The 19,916-nt window shown below is 38.2% G+C and overlaps 3 protein-coding genes across 3 annotated transcripts; 2 read left to right on the forward strand and 1 right to left on the reverse strand.

The window, feature by feature from the left end:
• Nucleotides 1-4,478: 4,478 nt before the first annotated feature.
• Nucleotides 4,479-7,173, forward strand: LOC119987716 (probable NAD(P)H dehydrogenase (quinone) FQR1-like 2). The gene is made up of 2 exons (XM_038836203.1): nt 4,479-5,193; nt 6,701-7,173. Exons 1-2 carry the CDS (start codon nt 4,652-4,654, stop codon nt 6,930-6,932), a joined length of 774 nt encoding a protein of 257 aa, XP_038692131.1. The 5' UTR covers nt 4,479-4,651; the 3' UTR covers nt 6,933-7,173.
• A 1,051-nt stretch (nt 7,174-8,224) lies between these two features.
• On the forward strand, nt 8,225-16,255 carry LOC119999047 (aminopeptidase P1-like). Its single transcript, XM_038846552.1, has 16 exons — nt 8,225-8,524; nt 8,780-8,843; nt 9,330-9,469; nt 10,222-10,506; nt 10,618-10,740; nt 11,050-11,364; nt 11,963-12,049; nt 12,219-12,286; nt 12,611-12,677; nt 13,640-13,774; nt 13,889-13,969; nt 14,335-14,389; nt 14,554-14,658; nt 14,749-14,820; nt 15,385-15,509; nt 15,915-16,255. The coding sequence occupies exons 1-16, from the start codon at nt 8,432-8,434 to the stop codon at nt 16,074-16,076; spliced, it is 1,977 nt and encodes a 658-aa protein (XP_038702480.1). The 5' UTR covers nt 8,225-8,431; the 3' UTR covers nt 16,077-16,255.
• Nucleotides 16,256-16,719: 464 nt separating this feature from the next.
• On the reverse strand, nt 16,720-18,658 carry LOC120003124 (UDP-glycosyltransferase 72E1-like). The gene has a single exon (XM_038852042.1). The coding sequence runs from the start codon at nt 18,632-18,634 to the stop codon at nt 17,186-17,188; it is 1,449 nt and encodes a 482-aa protein (XP_038707970.1). The 5' UTR covers nt 18,635-18,658; the 3' UTR covers nt 16,720-17,185.
• Nucleotides 18,659-19,916: the final 1,258 nt, after the last annotated feature.

Below are 19,916 nucleotides of genomic sequence, written 5' to 3' on the forward strand. Positions count from 1 at the left end.
GGTTAACAAGTGTCATTACTCATTAGGGTATCTGTTATGAATACCCTTAATTAATTAATCAACACAATAGAAAGTAGAAACTCTAGCTCATACTGCTTTTTAAAACTTCTTAGATTTCAACAACCCTTGAAATCAGCCTTAATTGGGGCCAATAAACAGGTGGATATGACTTAGTATACCTACTTAAAATACTTAATTATCTGTATTGATTAATTGCCTAAGATGTAGTAGCCAATAGAGTTAAGTGGGGCGAACTTAACCCACAACTTACTAATTGGTGAAAAAGATATGGTCAAAAACTTTAAAAGAAAGTCCTTGAAATCGGAGTGAGAGAGGACCTTTTTTTTTTTTTTGAAAGGAAGCCTTTCTACTTTTCTATTTGAAGCAAAACACCTAGGCTTGTCACTTTCTATTGAAAACCAATCAACCTAGAAGGTTAGAACTAATTTTAAATGACTTGGTTAGGTAACAAGTTGACAGGATTTACTCTTATAAAAAACAAGAGATTTTAGATTCAATTCTCTTGTTTTATAATATTTTTTAGATCCACCCCATAAGTAAAAAAAGTTATAATTATCTAGTGTATGTAAGACATTAGAAACATACGTATCCGGAGTTTACCTTGTAGTGCGTTGCCCAATGGTTCTCTATGGATTTTCCATACAACAATTTTTTTTTTTTTTTAAAAAATCACCCCTCTTCTCCCGGGTCAAAAACCCTGCAATTAACTAGTGTGTGTAGGATAAGAGAACTCACATACTCGGCATTTACCATGTAGCTAGGGCGCTGCCCAAACTCCAAAGGTTTTCAATGAATTCCTCGTGGAAAAAATAAGAAAAAAGGAACCCATAGCTCGTCACTTGAAGTCTTTCAATAAAGTGAAAAGTCACATACACATAACATAGCATAACAAAACAAAACAGTGACAATTAAAGTGAGAGATTATTCGCCATACTTAAAAGCATGAAATCTCTCTAGCTAGCTAACAGCTAATTAAGTTATGTATCTTTTTAGGGTTTGAAATTATATAAAGATTAAAGAATCGGTGCTTGATTAAAGGGTTAATACTATTATTATATGATTTAAACGTACAAAACATGTGTGGTGGACAAGTGGCCAAGTAGGTATATATGTGTGTGTGTGTGTCGTTAATTGGACCATATAATAAAATAAACCCAAGCTTGTTTGAGTTAATCACTCTAGCTTTTAATTAGGCACATGCTTAGCTCTAATTTTTCTTTCGTAAACTAGTTCTAGCAACTTAATTCTATTTGATCCATCTTAAGTCTGATTTTGTAGAACACGTGTTCGGCTGCTACGGTGGCCATGTGTGCATTTAGAGTGTGGCTTCTCAGGTGTACCAAAGATTCAGAGACGGTGGCAGATGATATTACACCTTTCTTTCATGTGCCACTCTCTCATTGTGCCATGGCATCACAAACAAAGGAATCGAACTCCAAAATGAGATCATGATATTTTGAATAGATAATCAATGATAGTGAGTTTTTTTTTTTTCCTTTTACCGCGAAACAATCTATCCCATCATGTCCTCTAGACTATTGAGTGAATGTAACATTCGAACTGTCAGAACAATCTGCATCATATTGACGATATATAAGACTAAGCTGAAGAGAAAATGATAAAGATCTTAGCAATTAGTACCCTAGCTATCTCAATTACTAAGAATTTATGGGTTCCACAAATCTCACATGATGCATCATATGCGTACAACTTAGCAACTGAAACCCATGCGAAGACGACTCTGAAAGTGAGACAAGCCCACGAAACTAAGATTTTATGAAAAAATCATTCTAATTGATTGGTTCAAACTTTCGAGCTTAAACAACATACTTCATAATTAAATCTAGAGAGAATCAAGTAGGCTATCCGAAGTTATTGTTGAATGGTGGTGACATTGCTTGTACTAACGACCTTCTGCCTGTCCACTTCATATAAAAAGTGAAAGGTAGTCTGTCTGTACAATCAAGAGAGACTTATCTTGCTAATTTCAGTGACCTCTGGTAGGCTGCCATATTTCACCACTACAAATTAAGCAGCATGCGAAGGGAGCTTTTGTGTCAGTTTGAACTGTTCCTGTGGACAGCTGTACATATTCAGGAGTTATTGGGGGCTGCTGTGCTGCTGTAATGCTGTACATCAAGTTACAGCAGCACCGCTGTAACAATTTTGATCACTTATATTATTTTTGAAACTAATAAAAAATTATATATGTGTAGTATTTTTTTTACCGAATCTAATCATATATTTTTTTGTTTGAAACAAAAATCAAATTCATCAAGAAAAAGATATAAAAAGTTTTAAGTTTATATCCTACGATTTAACATTATTATATCTTTTTTATGTTGAATTTGATTTTTATTTCTGACAAATAATATATCGTTGGATTCATATAAATGATCAAAATACAAATATAATTTTTTTGAAATTTTAAAAAAATTTACTCGAGACGATAATGGACTTACAGTAGGGGCTGCGTAAAAAAACTACAACAGCCCCCATATTCAGACACTCTCGAGGTTGTTCTTGGACAATGGAGTTTTTTTTCCAATATAACATTGTGAGAATTGATATTTCTTAATATAACATTATGATGAAAATATTTTTCAATATAACACTGCACGCCATTTAGAATGACGTATTCTTTATAAATTGTTTATGATCAAGCCATCACAGATGACGTGATCTATTCATTCCACCATTGATGACATAAATAATATTAAAATATCAATCACGTCAATTAGATTAACGTGATTATTGAATTTTAAATAATCACGCCATTAAATTTTTTTTAAAAAATTAGTCTTCTATGAAAGAAAGAGAACAAACAATAAAAGAATTTGAACAATTAATATTCGTGATTGCTTTTTCAGCTCTCTTTCTCGAAGTGAGTGCAAAAAAGAAATAGAACTATTCTATTACTATAGGAATAATTGTTGAATAAATGAGTTTTTTCGTTGACCCATGATGAGATTGATCCATCCACTACTCACGTAGGAGCGATTTCCTCGAGCGTTGACGAGTATATGCAATGATATTATTCTATCACCCGATGGATTATTAGTGTTTTATCAACAGATAGGCCACAAATAGATTTGGGGTATGCGTCACGGGGGAGTCGGCTACGACGAGCGGTAAACACGCAAACATTTTCATATTTTTTTATGTAACTTAAATTATATTGTAATGTAATAAACCTTCACGCGGGTTGCTTTGGCTTTAGAGGGAGCAAAAAAAGTTTGCATGATGCAGTTAATGACTCCACTTCTGTCATTGCAAATAATTGGTTGGGAAATTACCGCGACATTCTAGACGAGATTGGTGAGGGACATCGATTTGAAGAGGTTATAGGCCCTGATGTTAAAGCTACGCCCCAGCATGGGATAGATATCCCGTAGGTCCATCACATCGACGTGGTCACATTCCCCGTACAACTGACTTTACTATGCATCCATCCTAGTTGACGCATGATGGTTTGTTTACGTTACATCAAAGGATTAGTATATTTATGTATTTTGCTCTGGATATGGATTGTTGAGTTAAATTTGTGGCAGGTTGGTTTTAAATTTTTCTCCCTCGTTTTTTTTTTTTTTTTTAATTTTGTTAATTCACGCCACTCCAATTGGCGTGAATAAACAAAATTTACTAATCACGCCAACATTGTTGGCATGATTAATATCAAAATCATGTTTCACACCATCACACGCTTGAAACAAAAATTCCATTAGTCACTGCATTCTCAATGGAGTGACTAATGCAAAATGGATGATGGCGTGATCGTAAAAAATTTACTTAATGTTATATTGGGAAATATTAATTCTGATAGTGTTATATTGGAAAAAAACTCTCGACAATGAGAAACAAAGAAATTGAGATCCTTTGGACCGAATATTCTCTACATTTGTAGAATTCTACCTAAAATATTCTCGTACCATAACCTTAACACCCGAAGGCATACATTTTTTGTGGTTAGGTTGATGTTGTTGTACCATTGGGCTAAAAGCTTATAGTTCCGGCTCGGCCTAGTTTCAGAGTGGATTGATTGATTCTGAATATTGGGTCGGACCACGGACGTCTCATCAGCCCATTAGTGCTGTAGAACACTAGAACTATAAGAAAAGCCTTATAGTTTAGGCCTATCTAAGGGCCCAGCTCGGCCTAGTTTCATATTTGATTGAGACGAGGCTTTTTGATGTTTAGTTTATTTGTTTGGAGGAAAATTAACTTCTCGTGAAAAATCAGTTAATTTATGTTGTTGGGACTAATATTTATTATTATTTTTTTGGCGAAAAATATAATTTGAAATAAAAAATAACTTTTTTTTATTTCAAATAAAAGGGAAGAAATTAAAATCCTTCTTACGAGCTGCTTAATCGGCGTCGTTTTACTTCTAATAGTCAGCATCGAACACGTGCCATACCTGTTTAACTGCTCAACCCGGTTCTCGTCTAAAATCTAAATCCATTTCAAAATGCCAGTCCGTCCTACTTGGACCTACCCACCTTCGAGTCTGCGCGTTCGATCCAAACCCCCGTAGACGCCAACAGACGAAGAAAATTCTCTCCATTTTCATCTGCAGTTCTCGTTCGGAGCGTGAGAGCTCAATTCTAGTCAAGGATTGAGAACAATTTCGATGGGGAAAGGCGGTGGCTGCGTCCCGAGCAAGAAGAAACAACCATCGGGGGCTTCCATGGACCCCCAACACAGCACCAGCAACGCCCCGATCCATCGCGATGACCGTTCCGATGCGGCGAATGCCGCCTCGGATTCAGCAGTTACGCCAACAGCAATTGCGCAATTGAAGATATTCATCGTTTTCTATTCGATGTACGGTCACGTGGAAAGCCTGGCCAGGAGGATGAAGAAAGGTGTGGATGGCGTGGACGGGCTGGAAGCACTGCTGTTCCGTGTTCCGGAGACGTCGTCAAAGGAGGTCCTGGAGCAAATGAAGGCTCCGCCCAAGGATGTCGCGATTCCGGAGATTACAGCGGCGGAGCTGGTCAAGGCTGACGGTGTCCTGTTTGGGTTCCCGACAAGGTATGGATGCATGGCAGGACAGATGAAGGCGTTTTTCGACTCCACTGGGCAACTGTGGAAGGAGCAGAAGCTGGCGGGGAAACCGGCTGGGTTCTTTGTCAGTACTGGCACGCAAGGAGGTGGCCAAGAGACCACTGCGTAAGCTTACTATGCGATTCTCTGCTTCTCTAATTTGATAAATTTTACTGATGTACATAACATGAGCATTTAGTATATTGAAGCTGGAATTTTAATTACTTCAATTTGTCGTCAGCCATTTCACTTCCTTGGGAGTTGGGGCATTTGATTCTAAGATGACGTCAATTAACAATTGAATGGATAATAGAAGAATGGGTAGAGGGGGTTACTTAGCTGCATATGTGCCGTTGCACGTGGAATCGTCAATAATTACCTAGTATAGGTGAGTGGGGAAGGTGGATCACTATAATACTTACAGAAAAGACTAGATTTTTCTGTATATGGTGCAATTATATATGTGAATTGATAGGAAAAATCCGTCTGTCAGTTACTCAGTTGTGCTGTGGAAAATGTGAGCAACGGCAACTTGGAGGATTAGATTTCTTGTAACCATGGAAATTTGATATGTCTAAAGTGGCTCTTCGATAGACGATAGAGATGTAAGCTAGTGTATGGTCTATTACTTATGGTTGATGATGCTCAGTTTCGAGTGACTAGATTCAATACTACGTGATACTTTTAAGATGCCAACATATGGCAACAATAAACTTATGTAAAAGGCATGAACAAAACTGCTAGATGATTGTTGGCTGAATGCAATTTAGCTACGGCTGGACACCTCTTCAACTTTGAACATTTGATCCTAAACTCTCTCAAGCTTTCATTTTTGTTGATTACGCTCACTGTACTAGACTAATTATTTTAATGGCTATTTCCATTCAGATTTCTTTCTAATCTATGACAATGACCTGTGACTGGCATATGCCATGAGATAGAACATTCTTGTCCTATCTTCATGTCTACAACTACATGAGCATCTTAGTCTTCATCACTATGAATATGAGCTTGAATAGGGCTTGAATCTGTTGTTCCGTCCCTTTGCTATATGCCGGCAGCAGAATGCTAGTTTGCTGCGACCTCCTACTTTTTGATTGAACTAAATTTCTTGGTTTAAGGCTAAGACTCCTGTGTCATTTGCAGCCCATATGGGCCTTTTCTTAGTAATATATGTAGCATGGACAGCATTTGTAGTGCAACTGTCTGGGGCTTGATTTTTTTTATTACCATTATTGTTATGAAATTTTTTTCTACTGTGCATGGAAGAATGATTTGGAGCAATTACTGTTGACCCTTCTTCATATGAGGTCATATTGCCGGACAGTATGAATTGTACTGAATAAATACACTTCTGTTTCCACTTTTGCATTTCTACAGCTGATGTGCTAAGTTGAGAGAAGAAGCTACTCCAAAAGAGAGCAAGACTCTTCGAGCTTCAAATGAGCTATTCAACCAAAAGTGTCAGTTTATTTTGAAAATACAATGTCATATTGTCTAGTTATGTGCATCTTTGCTGTGAGAATCGGGAACTAGAGCATTTGTGATGAGGCGCTGGATAAGGATGATTAGGCATTCGTATGCTAGATTAAATGTTTAAAGAATCGTTCGTTCTTTCTTTCTTTCATTGCAGTTGGACAGCAATAACCCAGTTGGCTCACCATGGAATGCTGTTTGTTCCGATCGGCTATACCTTTGGTGCTGGTATGTTTAAGATGGACTCCATAAGAGGGGGATCTCCATATGGTGCCGGTGTTTTTGCTGGTGATGGCTCAAGGGAGGCAAGTGAAACAGAGCTGGCATTGGCGGAACATCAGGGCCAATATATGGCTGCAGTTGTGAAGAGGCTAGCCCATCAGCCTTGATGATATGTTCCTCATCTTCAAACTACACCGTTCATACCTTTCTATTTGTTCCCTATGTTGATCGGTCTTGGGCATTTCATCTGTTGCTGTCAATTGTCAAATATGAAGAATGTTTCTGTCTGTCAATGCTGTTCATTCATTTTTTCTTCTGTCGATTATGATTGAAAAAGATGTACGTGATTGAAATCTTTCTACATCGTGAAATAAGATTATAATGAGTGTGTTTTCTTTGCACTTGTTAGTTTGGGACTCGAGGTATCATACCAATTACATCAAATCCTGCAAAGACCCTGCCTGAATAGGAACATAGTAACTCAGAACCAGGGCCGGCATGCATGGTAAAGTAGTGCCCAATTGTAAAAAAAAAAACGAAGTGAGACGTTACTTATTTGTGATCTCCAATGAGGAAGAGGAGAGGGAAAAGAGAAGTTAGGGGTTTTACTTTTGGTTGGGTTTGTATTGTTATGTAGATTATGGGTTGGGTTGATGGGTTCGGTAATAAATTTTTTTTAAAAACAATTTGGTGTCTTGAGCCGGCTTGATGCCCAAAACCCTTGTTTTAGTTGCTTTACTCAATGGTCGACCCTTCTCATGACTGGTCTATCAACCCAATTGTCCATGATCCTTCCACTACGAGGTCAACTCTTGGACATGCTAGTTTGGGCCTATAAAAAATTACAAAGGATCGTAAATGTTTTTTTTTTTGTCTTAGTTATCCAAAATGTTGAGATTGACGCACATAATTCATATGAAATAGTTGACTCTACATGCCCCACATGATCCATATGTGCGTCCATATCAGTATTTGGGATAGCTTGAGACAAAAAACCTTGAAATTTGTAAGATTGTTGCTTGCTAGTCATAATACAATTATAATAGAGATCTCCACAGCTGGGATATTGATCATATTTGTGTCCATATTAATATTTGGGATTGTTGAGACAAAAAAAACCTTGAAATTAGTAAGATTGCTCCTTGTTAGTCATAATACAATTATAATAGAGATCCCAACAATTGATATCCCAACTAGTGAATTGTATGCACATGATTTTATGTGCAGTATCATGAGGGACATGAGAACCCACAAATTCACTTGGATCATGTTCAAAAAACTATCCAACTTTTGAATTACCGAATCAAAATTCAGTAACTAAAATAATTGGGATACCAACGATTGGATTTTTCTCAATTTCGGCCATAAAATGGTGAGATGGGCTGTCGTGGGTTACACCTGTGGATAGTAACTATGGGGCCCATTGTTTTGGTGTGTAGCATTGCCTTTTGGGGCGGGGGTTTGGGAAATTGACATTTTGGCTTCCGAAGGAAAGCTTTGAGCTTTCCGGTAGGCAAGCCAAACATTACAATAAAGCACCAAAGAAATATTCATCGAAATTGATTCATTCTTGTTTACCACTCCCAAGTATATAAGCTAGCAGGGGATCTTTCGTTAGCTCTGTAATCTCTTATCATCATATTCATCGAAATTGATTGAAGAGAACATGGCGGACACGCTGGCTTCACTAAGGTCTCTGATGGCCTCCCACTCTCCACCTCTCGATGCCTTGGTTGTTCCTTCTGAGGATTATCATCAGGTTCTTGTTCCTGTTCTCTATTGGAATTCATTGATATTCACACAAATGTTTGCACGACCTTCGATATGTCTCCTTTACAACGCTAGGATTGTACACTCGAGTGCGTGCTATACTAATAAGCTCTGTGATTCAGATGTATGTTGCGATCATATTTTTTGGGAAGGATTTTGATCTTCTAGAAAATTTTCTGTTAGTTTGGTTTATTTTTGTGAAGTTTTTGCTTAATGTTAATAGCAACAGCTCTTTTGATTGCAGAGTGAATATGTATCTGCTCGGGATAAGAGACGTGAATTTGTTTCTGGATTCACGGGAAGTGCAGGTCAGTTCTGTATCATTTTTGGCGTCTGTGAAGTTCCTTACTACTTACTAGTATTTTCTGCCTGAAACACGTCAAGAATTTGATTCAGTATGAATATGCTGGCCATATATGCTTTTGGATTTTGGAAGCATGCAATTATTATTAATAGCTTCTTCTTCTTTTTTCCAGCCAAGGTAGTAATTTAGAGGGTAATTGTATGGTGAGGGAAGAGATTCCGTATCTGATACACAGCATTATACACTGTTTGTTAGAATTCTGTTGCGAATGAATATAACATAGATTAAACGTGAGTGATCTTATACATTTTATAGAAAGTGAAGTGATAGCAAGCATGCAATAGTAATTTATATTGGGGATAATACTGATTCCTACATTGCGTAGCCCAAGCTGGACATTATAAAGTCCCAGATTCCTTCTATGTGACATTTATTTTGCTTGGTGTCTGCAATGTGTTTGATGAGTATTTGTTGCTGGAGCTCCCATCAGGTTTAGCACTTATCACAATGAAAGAAGCACGACTGTGGACCGATGGACGATATTTCCTGCAGGCGACACAACAGCTTAGTGATGAATGGAAGCTTATGCGTATGGGTGAGGATCCTGCTGTAGATACCTGGATGACTGATGTGAGTTACTGTTCCTCTTAATAATGTCCTCAAATTCTCATGAAATCCAAGTGCCCTGACAATGTGTGGTGTTGGACACCTAGAAGAAATATCAAAAATTTTCACTAAAGTTTTAGCACCATGGGAATTCATACTTTTAAAGCCTGTACCCTTAATTGAATCAGTCCTTCCATCATGACTTTTTCCTTTGCTTCAACCTTTTTGATTCCTTTGCAGTTTCTAATTCAATTTAACTCTTGTTCCCTTTCAAGGGTTTATGGAGTTGACTTGTTAGTTATATTGTTTCCATGTTCATCTTTTTTAATACTTATTTTCTTTTCCATTTCCTTTTTCTTAATTTCCCCCTGACCTCTTGTGTATGTTCCATATACTGAACTTTAGTTGCGACATGTTTTTCACAAAATTCTCCTTTCATTACATGTTTTAGCCTCTTTCCAGCCTTGTATTCTTGTTCCAAGTCCGGACAAGATCAAATGTAATAACTATTAGTTGCGACATGTTTTTCACAAAATCTTAGCTTTTCATGGTACATGTGTATATTTGTTGCTCCATGTCTACGGTAGCACTTTTATTTCAACTTCAGCAAATGCTAGAATGGTACTTTCTTTTCACATGATTGATCTATATAAATTTTAAATACAAACACACCTATATATATGATGTTGTTATTTTAGAACATGTGTTTGTGTGTAGACACGAACATATGCAACTTCTTTGTGGCATCAAGTGGATGTCATGATTTTTTCCTTTAGAATTTTCCAAAAGATGCGGCTATCGGTATCGATCCTTGGTGTGTGTCGGTCCACACAGCACAGAGGTGGGAGCGTATTTTTTTGAAAAAACAACAGAAGCTGGTCCAAACGTCCACAAATTTGGTAGATGCGGTATGGAGAAATCGGCCACCAGCAGAGATAACTCCAACTACTGTTCATCCATTGGAGTTTGCCGGCGTTTCAGTCGCAGAGAAATTGAAGAATTTGAGAGAAAAACTATCATCTGAGAAAGCTCGTGGCATAATCATTACCGCACTTGATGAGGTGAACTTTTCTCTTCCAGCTTCGTAGAGAATCTCTCTCTTCTTAACCTTGAAATCCTATGGATATCTTAATTCTGTTTAGCTATATTTCAGTATAATCACTGTTATGCAGGTTGCTTGGTTATATAATATTCGTGGGAATGATGTTGCCTACTCTCCTATTGTTCATGCATTTGCCATAGTAACTACAAATTCAGCTTTCTTGTATGTGGATAAAAGGAAGGTGTATATTGAGGTCAGTATAAATGTATTCTTCAGTACATTGTATGTTAGACAAATTTCTATTCTGTGTTTGCATTCAGAGACCTAGGCACGTATTGTATAAATTTCCTATACGATATTTCCAGTGTATGTTTTCAAATCTCCTTCTGCTGGTTTTTTATCGCATGCTTTTTCTTGAATCAGGGACTTCAGCTGGTACAGAGTTAGTGCCAGGGTTTATATTTGATATATATTCAAAACCTGCTTTGACCTTTGTACTAGCATTTGTGGGCAAGAACCTTATGGCTGTTAGATCTATCCAGTGTGTTTGTTTTGTGCGCAGGTAAAATCCCTCTTGGAGGAGAATGGTGTTGAAGTTCGGGACTACGGTGCAGTGAGCACAGATGCAGGCTTGCTTTCTTCTAATGAGCTTGATTCTTCTTTTGCCGTCAAAGGAACTGTAAATGAGCTGGCAAAGGACATGAAATTAAATTCTAGAGAACATGCAACAGAAAATGGTAAAAGTGAAAAGGAAGGAAGCGATAATGACCTCATATGGGTTGATCCTGCTTCTTGCTGCTATGGACTCTTTTCAAAACTGAATTTTGATAACGTGGTACTGCAGCAGTCACCATTGGCCCTTGCAAAGGCTTTAAAGGTAGCATATACCTGCTTCCTGTCCCGTAAACTGCTTTAGTGCCATAATAAGCTAAAACAATGCGGTCTTTAAAGTTGATGACTCTACTCTATCGTAAGTCGAAAACTCAACGTGTGCCGACTTTAAAATTGCAATGTCATTGCAATTAGATTGATTTCCTCTAGAAGATTTAGCCGATCTCCATGGGTCTGCCTGGGCAAAAGTTCAGCGAACTTGAAATTCTAAAGATCATGAATCAAATCTCGTTGTTCGTTAAACTTCTTGAGGATGATAATTTCATCTGGACACGTCATTTTGCAACAGACCATGTGAAGGGCTTAGTAATTTCTTTCGCCTCTCAGAGGAGGAGGCAAAGTTATATGTTTGTTTGTCATCTGACTTGAAGTTCATTAAGTTGGAGGGGGCAAAAAAGGGAGAGGACCAGGGGAGGGGGAACATGGGATTGGGTAATTTTTGTCACGTGGGGTTAGTGCTGGCACAATAGTCCTTACCCACATATAGAATAATTAAGTAGCTCAATCAACTTAATTGTTCGAAGTCATTGGAATACTGTTTTTTAGTTCATGTTATCGACTGACTAATTGTTTTGTGGTTTTAGAACCCAGTCGAGTTAGATGGCTTAAAAAGGGCACATATCAGGGATGGGGCAGCCGTCGTGCAATATCTTGTCTGGTTGGATAACCAGGTATGTTACTAAGACTTAGGGTTTCTGACTTCTGCATGTTTAAGAGCAATAAATACATGTATTCTCTCTTTGTTAAAGGTTTGCCTCTTTTCTGCCTTACCTCAAATTCTTTATGCTTTCAATTTCTAAGACTTCAAACATGATGCTGAAGCTTCTTCTGGATGTGCAGATGCAGGAGATTTATGGGGCATCTGGTTACTTCTTGGAGGGGGAGAATATAAATACGAATAAACGATTGTGAGATTGTGTTTCCTAGTCAACAAAATTTCATTTTCCCCCTCGTTGTGTATTAAATTGTTAGTTAATACTGTGTACTGACAAACATCAAGTCATGCATTTGAGCCAAGATCGTGTTTAGTAATGAACAACAGTTGCATACATGGGATACTATTTTTGGTAATCAGCACACTAACATAAGTTGGACACAAATACCCAGTAACCATTAAAAGCAGCGTCTCTTAATTTATGTGCTTGTATACGAAAGCTGCTAATAACTTGCTTATTTGACAAGACTTCGCATGTTACTGATCCATAATTTTGTATTATTGGAATGAGATGCAGGAAAACCATGAAACTGACAGAGGTGACTGTAAGTGATAAGCTGGAGAGCTTCCGAGCTTCAAAGGAGGTAAAAGGACTCTGGATGTGCATCTTTTTTTTCCTTTTTTATTCTTTGTTCTTTGACATAATTAAGGATTGGTCATTGTGCTTGGTTTAGTGGGCATTTTATAGCCTACAAGATACTGATGAAATAAAACGCTTGATATAGGTTGTGCACTCACAATTTAGTCTAAAATCACAAAGTATTATTCTCGTTGATTTGAACTGACTTGGAAGAAGTTGGCCCAAAGGTGACAGCCTTTTCTTACTTGCACAAGATGCAAAGTTTTTGATTACCCCCTCTCAAAATTAATAACATAATAAAATAATCTCAGGTAGCCGATCCTAAAACTTTTGGGATAAAGGCTCGAATGATAGTGATGAATCTCATCCAAAAAAAAAAGGGTAATTTTTCTCTGTTAGACGTTATGATAACCAAATCCAGACGACTTATATATGTTATTTATTTGTAAAAATAACCATGCTCTGATGATTGACTTGAGGTAGCAATGCCTCTTTAAGACCCTGTTGATATGTCAAATTCTTGACATGTTTGATTGTTGTTCTTGATGACTTATGTTATTTATCTGGAAAAACAACCCTGCTCTGATGATTGACTAGAGGTAGCAATGCCTCTTTAAGGCCCTGTTGATATCTCAAATTCTTGACATGTTTAATTGTTGTTCTTGAGGTCTAGTAACTCTGATGGTTTTTTTTGTATTTTATTGCATTTAATATCACTATCTCATTGCTAAACACTTGAGACTACCTGGTTTGCACAGAACTATGTCTCAAGGTCTTGAGGATAAGAGTTGTCTCATGTTTGCAAACAAATGGGGAAACAAAAGGCTACGTTTTTACTTGTTAATTTGTATGAGATGCGATCCACATTGTGCGGCATAATAGCTGTCAGTCCTGGTGCATTTACACATGCACGTGTTTGAGTTTTTTGACGTTAAATAATATCTTCTTAATGTTCTGTAATTTTAGAATTATAGAGGATTGAGTTTTCCTAGTATTTCATCGGTTGGACCTAATGCGGCAATCATCCATTATTCACCACAAGCGGAAACATGTGCTGAGCTTGATCCAGATAGCATTTATCTATTTGATTCAGGGGCACAGGTTTGTCAAAATATTAAATGGTGATATTGCTATTGGACTATGCCCCCTACTCTGGTTTCTGGGTATTTACTGAAGTTTTATTTCTGTACTGATCACGTTAATTTCATCATAAAGTATCTGGATGGAACAACTGATATAACTCGGACAGTTCATTTTGGAAAACCTTCATCACATGAGAAAGCATGCTATACTGCGGTAAGTCTCTTCAGTTGCTTTCTTTTGCGGCCTCTCTGTTTCTCTGGAACTTACATCTGGCATAGTTTGATCATTCTTTTAAGAGCGGGCTGCTAATTATGATTTAACTTTCTTAGAAATCAAAACTTCTATTGATTCTTCTGGATTAATGTTGTTTGTTGCAAAAAATGAATGGTTTAAACTTAAAACCCATGGGTTCTTAGTAGTCAAGATTTTGTTCGCCTCAGATTTTTGCAAAAAATGAATGGTTTCCAGTGACAAGTTTTTCTCAAATTGACTTCTACTCTTTTTTGAAAACTGTAATCTAATTTTCCATAGTTCACAATAGCTCTTACAGACAACCTTGATTGGTGATTGTCATGCAGGTCCTCAAAGGTCATATTGCTCTTGGCAACACTAGATTTCCTAACGGAACCAATGGTATTACATTTTACAACTGCTTCTGCCTATAGTTGTTCTAGTTCTTAATGTATAAGTGCACTGCTTAGGTTGGGTGAACTTTTCGATCATCAAATTGGAAAATTTTGGAACTGTCAACATCCGGTTACATTAACTTGCCCTTTTGATGATGCTGGCTCATACAGGTCATGCCCTCGACATTGTTGCTCGAGTTCCTTTGTGGAAGGATGGCCTGGATTATCGACATGGTACAGGTCATGGAATTGGGAGTTATCTATATGTTCATGAAGGTATTGAACTTCTTGGCTTTAGCTACCTTAATTTAAGAAGGTTAATGGTGTGCTGACTCCAGGAATTTTATTGCTGCACTCCTTGAGCAGGACCCCATATGATTACTTTCAGGCCGCAGGCTCGGAATGTGCCACTACAAGCCTCCATGACTGTAACTGATGGTAAGTGTCATATTGACTTGAACTTTTGCTACATTTCCATTTATAATGTTCCATTTGGACTCAATAAAGCTATCTTTTTATGTGCTGGGGATAAACACATTGTTGATGTGTAGGCTGTTTGTTTACTTATTGTGTCTTCTCTGCTTGAGTGTATCTTCTCTGTTAATCTGGGTTGATATGTATCTGTGTTTGAGAAGTCTTGCCTTGGGTTAGGACATCCGTTTTGACAGTTACCGTGATGGTTAGATTTCTAAAATGTGCTCTTCTGGAATGCTTGTTATGAGTTCTGAATCCTGCATTTTCTACTCTGTATGTGGTCCTATAATTCTCGTAAGAGAACTTGTCACACTTTTTTGGCAGAAAGTAAACTTCTATTGCTATTGTCTAAGTTTATCTCGTCAATGTAAATTTTTAGCCATAAAATAATACCTTATGTACTGCATGTAGAGAGTGCAAATTTTGAATGATGTCTGCCTTGTCAGTATAGTGTTCCGGAAACTAGAAATGGTTTGATTTCAAACTGTTGAGATTTGTCCCAATTGTACATTAATTTTGTGTTCTCAGAACCTGGTTACTATGAGGATGGCAACTTCGGTATAAGACTGGAGAATGTGCTCGTAGTCAATGAGGCCAATACAAATTTCAATTTCGGTGACAAAGGTTACTTGCAATTTGAGCACATAACATGGGTAAGCCGCAACTTATATTTTTTGTTTTTCTTACCCATTGTCAGTAAAAAAGGGAAATTCTCTAATTACCCTAGGTCATCTCAAAATTTTCTAGATTTGCTGTCTTGTTTTACCAATTCTTTCGATTATTTGCCTCGGTATAGAGAAGGAAGCACGCTGCACAAAAAATATATTTCTTTTCCTCTGATTTGTGCCATCCATTTATATCCACTGAATTCTCTATAGGTTTTCATAAGAATCGTTTTTCTTTTTCTTGGGTTCAGAAGAATCAACTTTTGGTTCATACCCATATACATATGCTCGCACCTTTATAAGCCATATATAATAGGTTCTTATGTCAGCGACCGCAACATTGCAACAGCCAAATGGCTAGTCTTAATTTTTGACGAGTCATTTCATGTGTAGGCACCATATCAGAAGAAGTTGATTGACATGAGCCTATTAACACCTGAAGAGAGAGATTGGGTGAACGCATACCATGCAAGGTGTGGGGAGATTCTTGCACCATACTTGGATGAATCTGAGAGGTCGTGGCTACAGAAAGCTATTGAACCTTTAAGCGCATGAGTTGCCTATTTCTGAAGTGGAAAACGAAGATATCTGAGTTTTGCTCGCATGCAATTTAGTAACCCCTCTACTGCCTATTTATGTTGCTTAAAATTTCTTTGTATGCCTTAATTTGGGTTGTCATCAATTTATTATGATAAAATAATGAATGAATGCAAATGTTAAGCGCGTAAATCTTAGAGGGTTTATGTTAAAGCCCAAACTCATTCGACACCAAAAGACGAGACTAGCCTATTGGTGAGGGGTACTCAAGGCACTTATAAATAACCAGTATCATCCCACCTAAGTGATGTGCGATTGTAACAGCTCATCACGCTTTCAAGCCGACCTTCAATCTAGACCTCAGGATTTTGCCATCTTTGTCTAGGTAATTCTTTTCGCTATGCCTTGAGGCCCATGCCCACCCTACGAAAGACTAGCCAGCCTATTGGTGAGGGGTACTCAAGACACTTTTAAATAGTTCAGTACCATCCCACCTTCCATCTGAGCGATCTGGAATCGTAACAGTTTGGCATATCTTATGCTTTGCCTTAATTATTATAGTTGCCTTCAATTGATTATGTTAATAATAAATAGATGCAATTCTTCTTTTTTCGTGAAAGGTATACAGAGGACTAATAGCTTCTGCGAATATTATTTTGAATTATAAGGTCCACACAAACATACATAATTTGAGCTCCTTCGACCCTGTGAAATTCAGCAAATCCAAACATCTTTACTCAGACAAACACTCAACACATTGACATACACATACAGCTGCATACATTAACTGTAGACATTCAAAGCTGACAAATTTCCAAAAGGTACTATTAACTAACCGTACAACAATGAAGCTAAGCTTCCATGAGCAGACAATTCAAGGACTAAATGCATTCCTCCTTCAATGCCATAGCCAATTAACTTAGCTGTATTAGGATGGTTCACATGTGCCATAATCCCAAGCTCCGACAAAAAGTCCCCGGTCATCTCATCCTGTGTGCCTTTAGTTAGCCGTTTAATCGCTACATATTGCCCATGTTGGAGAAATGGAAGGATATATAGGTGAGAATGACAATTATACATGATAAAACACTCCCAGAAGTTCCATATATAAGTTTAGTTCTTCTACCCTAAGCACCCAGGGCCCTGCCTTGAATGCATCGCTGATAATTATTGCATTCATCAGCTAAAACATCCATTGCCTTGTAGGAGGAGCCACCCTTGCTTAAAGCATTCTTGGCAGTTGATTTCAACGTCTTGGCTCTGACCCTTATTTCCTCCCCTTCTTTCTCCACCATTATCTTCGTAACCGCCGCCGCTATCTCTTCTCTCCCCACCACTTCCTTACCTGATAACACCTCCACCCGGATGGCCACTCCGACCTCCTCCGTCAGCATCGCTGCATTCATTCTCTGCTCTGCATACAGCGGCCAAGTTACCATTGGCACCCCGTTGACTATGCTCTCTAGGCTAGAATTCCAACCACAATGTGAAACGAACCCACCAATTGATGGATGGTCCAGGATCTCAGCTTGTGGAGCCCACGTAGGAACCACCAGTCCCCTCTCCCGGGTCCGGGTCAAGAACCCATCGGGCAGATAACTTGGCGTCTCATCACACCTTTCACCCATCCTAAAAAGAGCTGCGGCTGCATCATATTCAAAGGGAGGTCGGACCACCCAGAGAAATCTAAGTTGGCTCAGCTCCAGTCCAGCGGCTAGCTCTGTGGTTTGCTTGGCTGATAGGGTCCCACCACTCCCAAACGAGACGTAAACGACCGACTCGTTTGGCTGGACATCTAACCAAGTCAAAACCTCACTTGTAGAACCAGGGTTGACCGGTCTCACAAGTGGTCCAACCGGATAGACCGGTGCATGAGTCAACCTTCCCAACATCTTTGGATCTTCCAGAGCACGAAGTGTTTTAGGCTCCAGATTCCGCCACGTGTTCACCAAGATACCATCAGCCATACTTATCTCCTTCCCCATACGTACATATTCTACGTAAATCTGATCATCCCGGTTCACAAGCGGTTCAAAAGTGTCCTTGAACCGAACTGGAAAGCAACCCGGAATGTTCAACGGCTCTTGGTTATTAACATGCTCATCTTCCTCTCCCCTATCAATGGTTGGAAGATATATGGTGAGAGCAAGAAACCATGCAGTGGAAGTAATGAAAACGTACTTCAGCATCCGAAACTCATTGGCCATGGCGAAAGCTTCAGTTCCAAATAAATCAACAATGAGAACCGTTGGACGAATCTTCATGGATGATATCTCAGATCTCAGGCTTGGTAATGCCTTCCGCATCATCATAGCCAGTTGGGTTAAGATTAAGGTAGTGGGTTGAACTATGTCGGAAATATCAACCGGTGGTAATAAGACAATATTAATCAGGTTTGGATCAGGTGATAGTTCAAGAAGTTGGGATTGGGAGATTGAAGCATGGGTTTGGACAACAAAGACTGTGACATCAAAATTATGGTGCATGACAAGATTTTTGCCAAGCTCGATAACAGGGATGAGATGTCCCATGCCGGGGCTAGACAGTAAGACTGCATGAGGTTTTGAGATTTCCATGGTTGCTTTGTAGTTAATTTGGTTCTTCCGACTTGTTGGGAGATGTAAGGCTTTCAGTGGTTTGTGCAAGAGTTTGCCGTTATATTTATATACAAAAACTAGGGTGCATTTTTTGGGCACTTTTATGACGTATAGATAGATATTCAAAATAATAGACATTTAATGAAACAGCAATTAAGGTGCCCACTAGACTTAAAAGTCAAGTGTATATTGCCACTTGGGCATATAATTGATGTCATTAGATCGGCGGCGGCTATTATATGATAATGGTGCGATTTCAGTATATTTTTTGGACGTATAACCGAATAGCATATACTCGAGCTAGGTGTTCCAAAGGATTTAGTGTCTTTTGCGTTAGATTAGAGAATTGTCCTTCATGTATTTCGTCCTTAATTATGGAAGAAAATGATTTTTCTCATTTGGTTTAATGATATATTTTAACTAAAAAGGAAATTTTAACTGTTTAATAATTGTCCAATGAAAATAAATTTTTCATCTCATAACTATATTCTTAGTTTCATTTTAGTCTTATAACTTTTTTTTGTCCAACTTCGCCCCTCAACTATTATAAGGCATCATTTTCATCCCTAATTTAGTCAAGAGGCTAGAATTATCCAATATAGTATATGTATGGCATATTATAAGTAGAGAACGTCGTTGGATTGTTGAATAACTCCTATTAGGGTTCCAATTACTACGGGCGCCAAAGAGAATCGGAGATTTTTAGATTTTATGGATTAAATTTCCGTTTTCCTTTGAGTTCATGTCCAAATGTATTTCAATGTGTAAAAGGGTTATCAAATTACGACAAGTAAGATGTCATGCCAACTTTTTCCGTCATCGAAACTAAAAGAGAGATGAATGTGGCACTTTAAGATGGTTGAGGAACAAAATTGGGTAAAACAAATTAGTCTAATTGAGAGACGAAAAGTTATATTCAGACATTATGGAATTGATCGAGTAGGCTTGTTGCCATGACGTCATGCAGGAAATGATCTAGAAGAGCAGGTACGTTATTAATTGTGATATGGACGCAAATCAGGCAATGACTTCAGATGGGCCAGCCTTGGCTGGGACTTCTTAAGTAAGGCCGTTTAACAACTTGACAATAAAATAACATTTATGTCTACTGGAGGATTAGTATGGACAACCGCTCTAGAGCGGGGCAGTGTACAGTAGCGTGTAGAAATCATCAGGAGGCGGAAAGGCCAGTTTCCCCAAGACCCAAGTTGCTTTTGGAATTTGACTGGACTTGTAATCGAGACTTCGATTGGTTTGGCTA

The sequence above is a fragment of the Tripterygium wilfordii genome, chromosome 1, assembly GCF_013401445.1.
Source record: "Tripterygium wilfordii isolate XIE 37 chromosome 1, ASM1340144v1, whole genome shotgun sequence".
In the NCBI taxonomy this organism is placed as follows: Eukaryota; Viridiplantae; Streptophyta; class Magnoliopsida; order Celastrales; family Celastraceae; genus Tripterygium; species Tripterygium wilfordii.

What these genes read in the sequence shown, in the direction of transcription:
- LOC120003124 (XM_038852042.1), bottom strand. Translation starts at nt 18,634, where the DNA reads ATGGAAATCTCAAAACCTCATGCAGTCTTACTGTCTAGCCCCGGCATG.
- LOC119987716 (XM_038836203.1), top strand. Translation starts at nt 4,652, where the DNA reads ATGGGGAAAGGCGGTGGCTGCGTCCCGAGCAAGAAGAAACAACCATCG. An exon ending in GGTGGCCAAGAGACCACTGC is followed by an intron (nt 5,194 to 6,700) that starts GTAAGCTTACTA and finishes CTTTCATTGCAG; the next exon opens with TTGGACAGCAATAACCCAGT.
- LOC119999047 (XM_038846552.1), top strand. Translation starts at nt 8,432, where the DNA reads ATGGCGGACACGCTGGCTTCACTAAGGTCTCTGATGGCCTCCCACTCT. An exon ending in ATTTCCTAACGGAACCAATG is followed by an intron (nt 14,390 to 14,553) that starts GTATTACATTTT and finishes TGGCTCATACAG; the next exon opens with GTCATGCCCTCGACATTGTT. An exon ending in CTCCATGACTGTAACTGATG is followed by an intron (nt 14,821 to 15,384) that starts GTAAGTGTCATA and finishes TTGTGTTCTCAG; the next exon opens with AACCTGGTTACTATGAGGAT.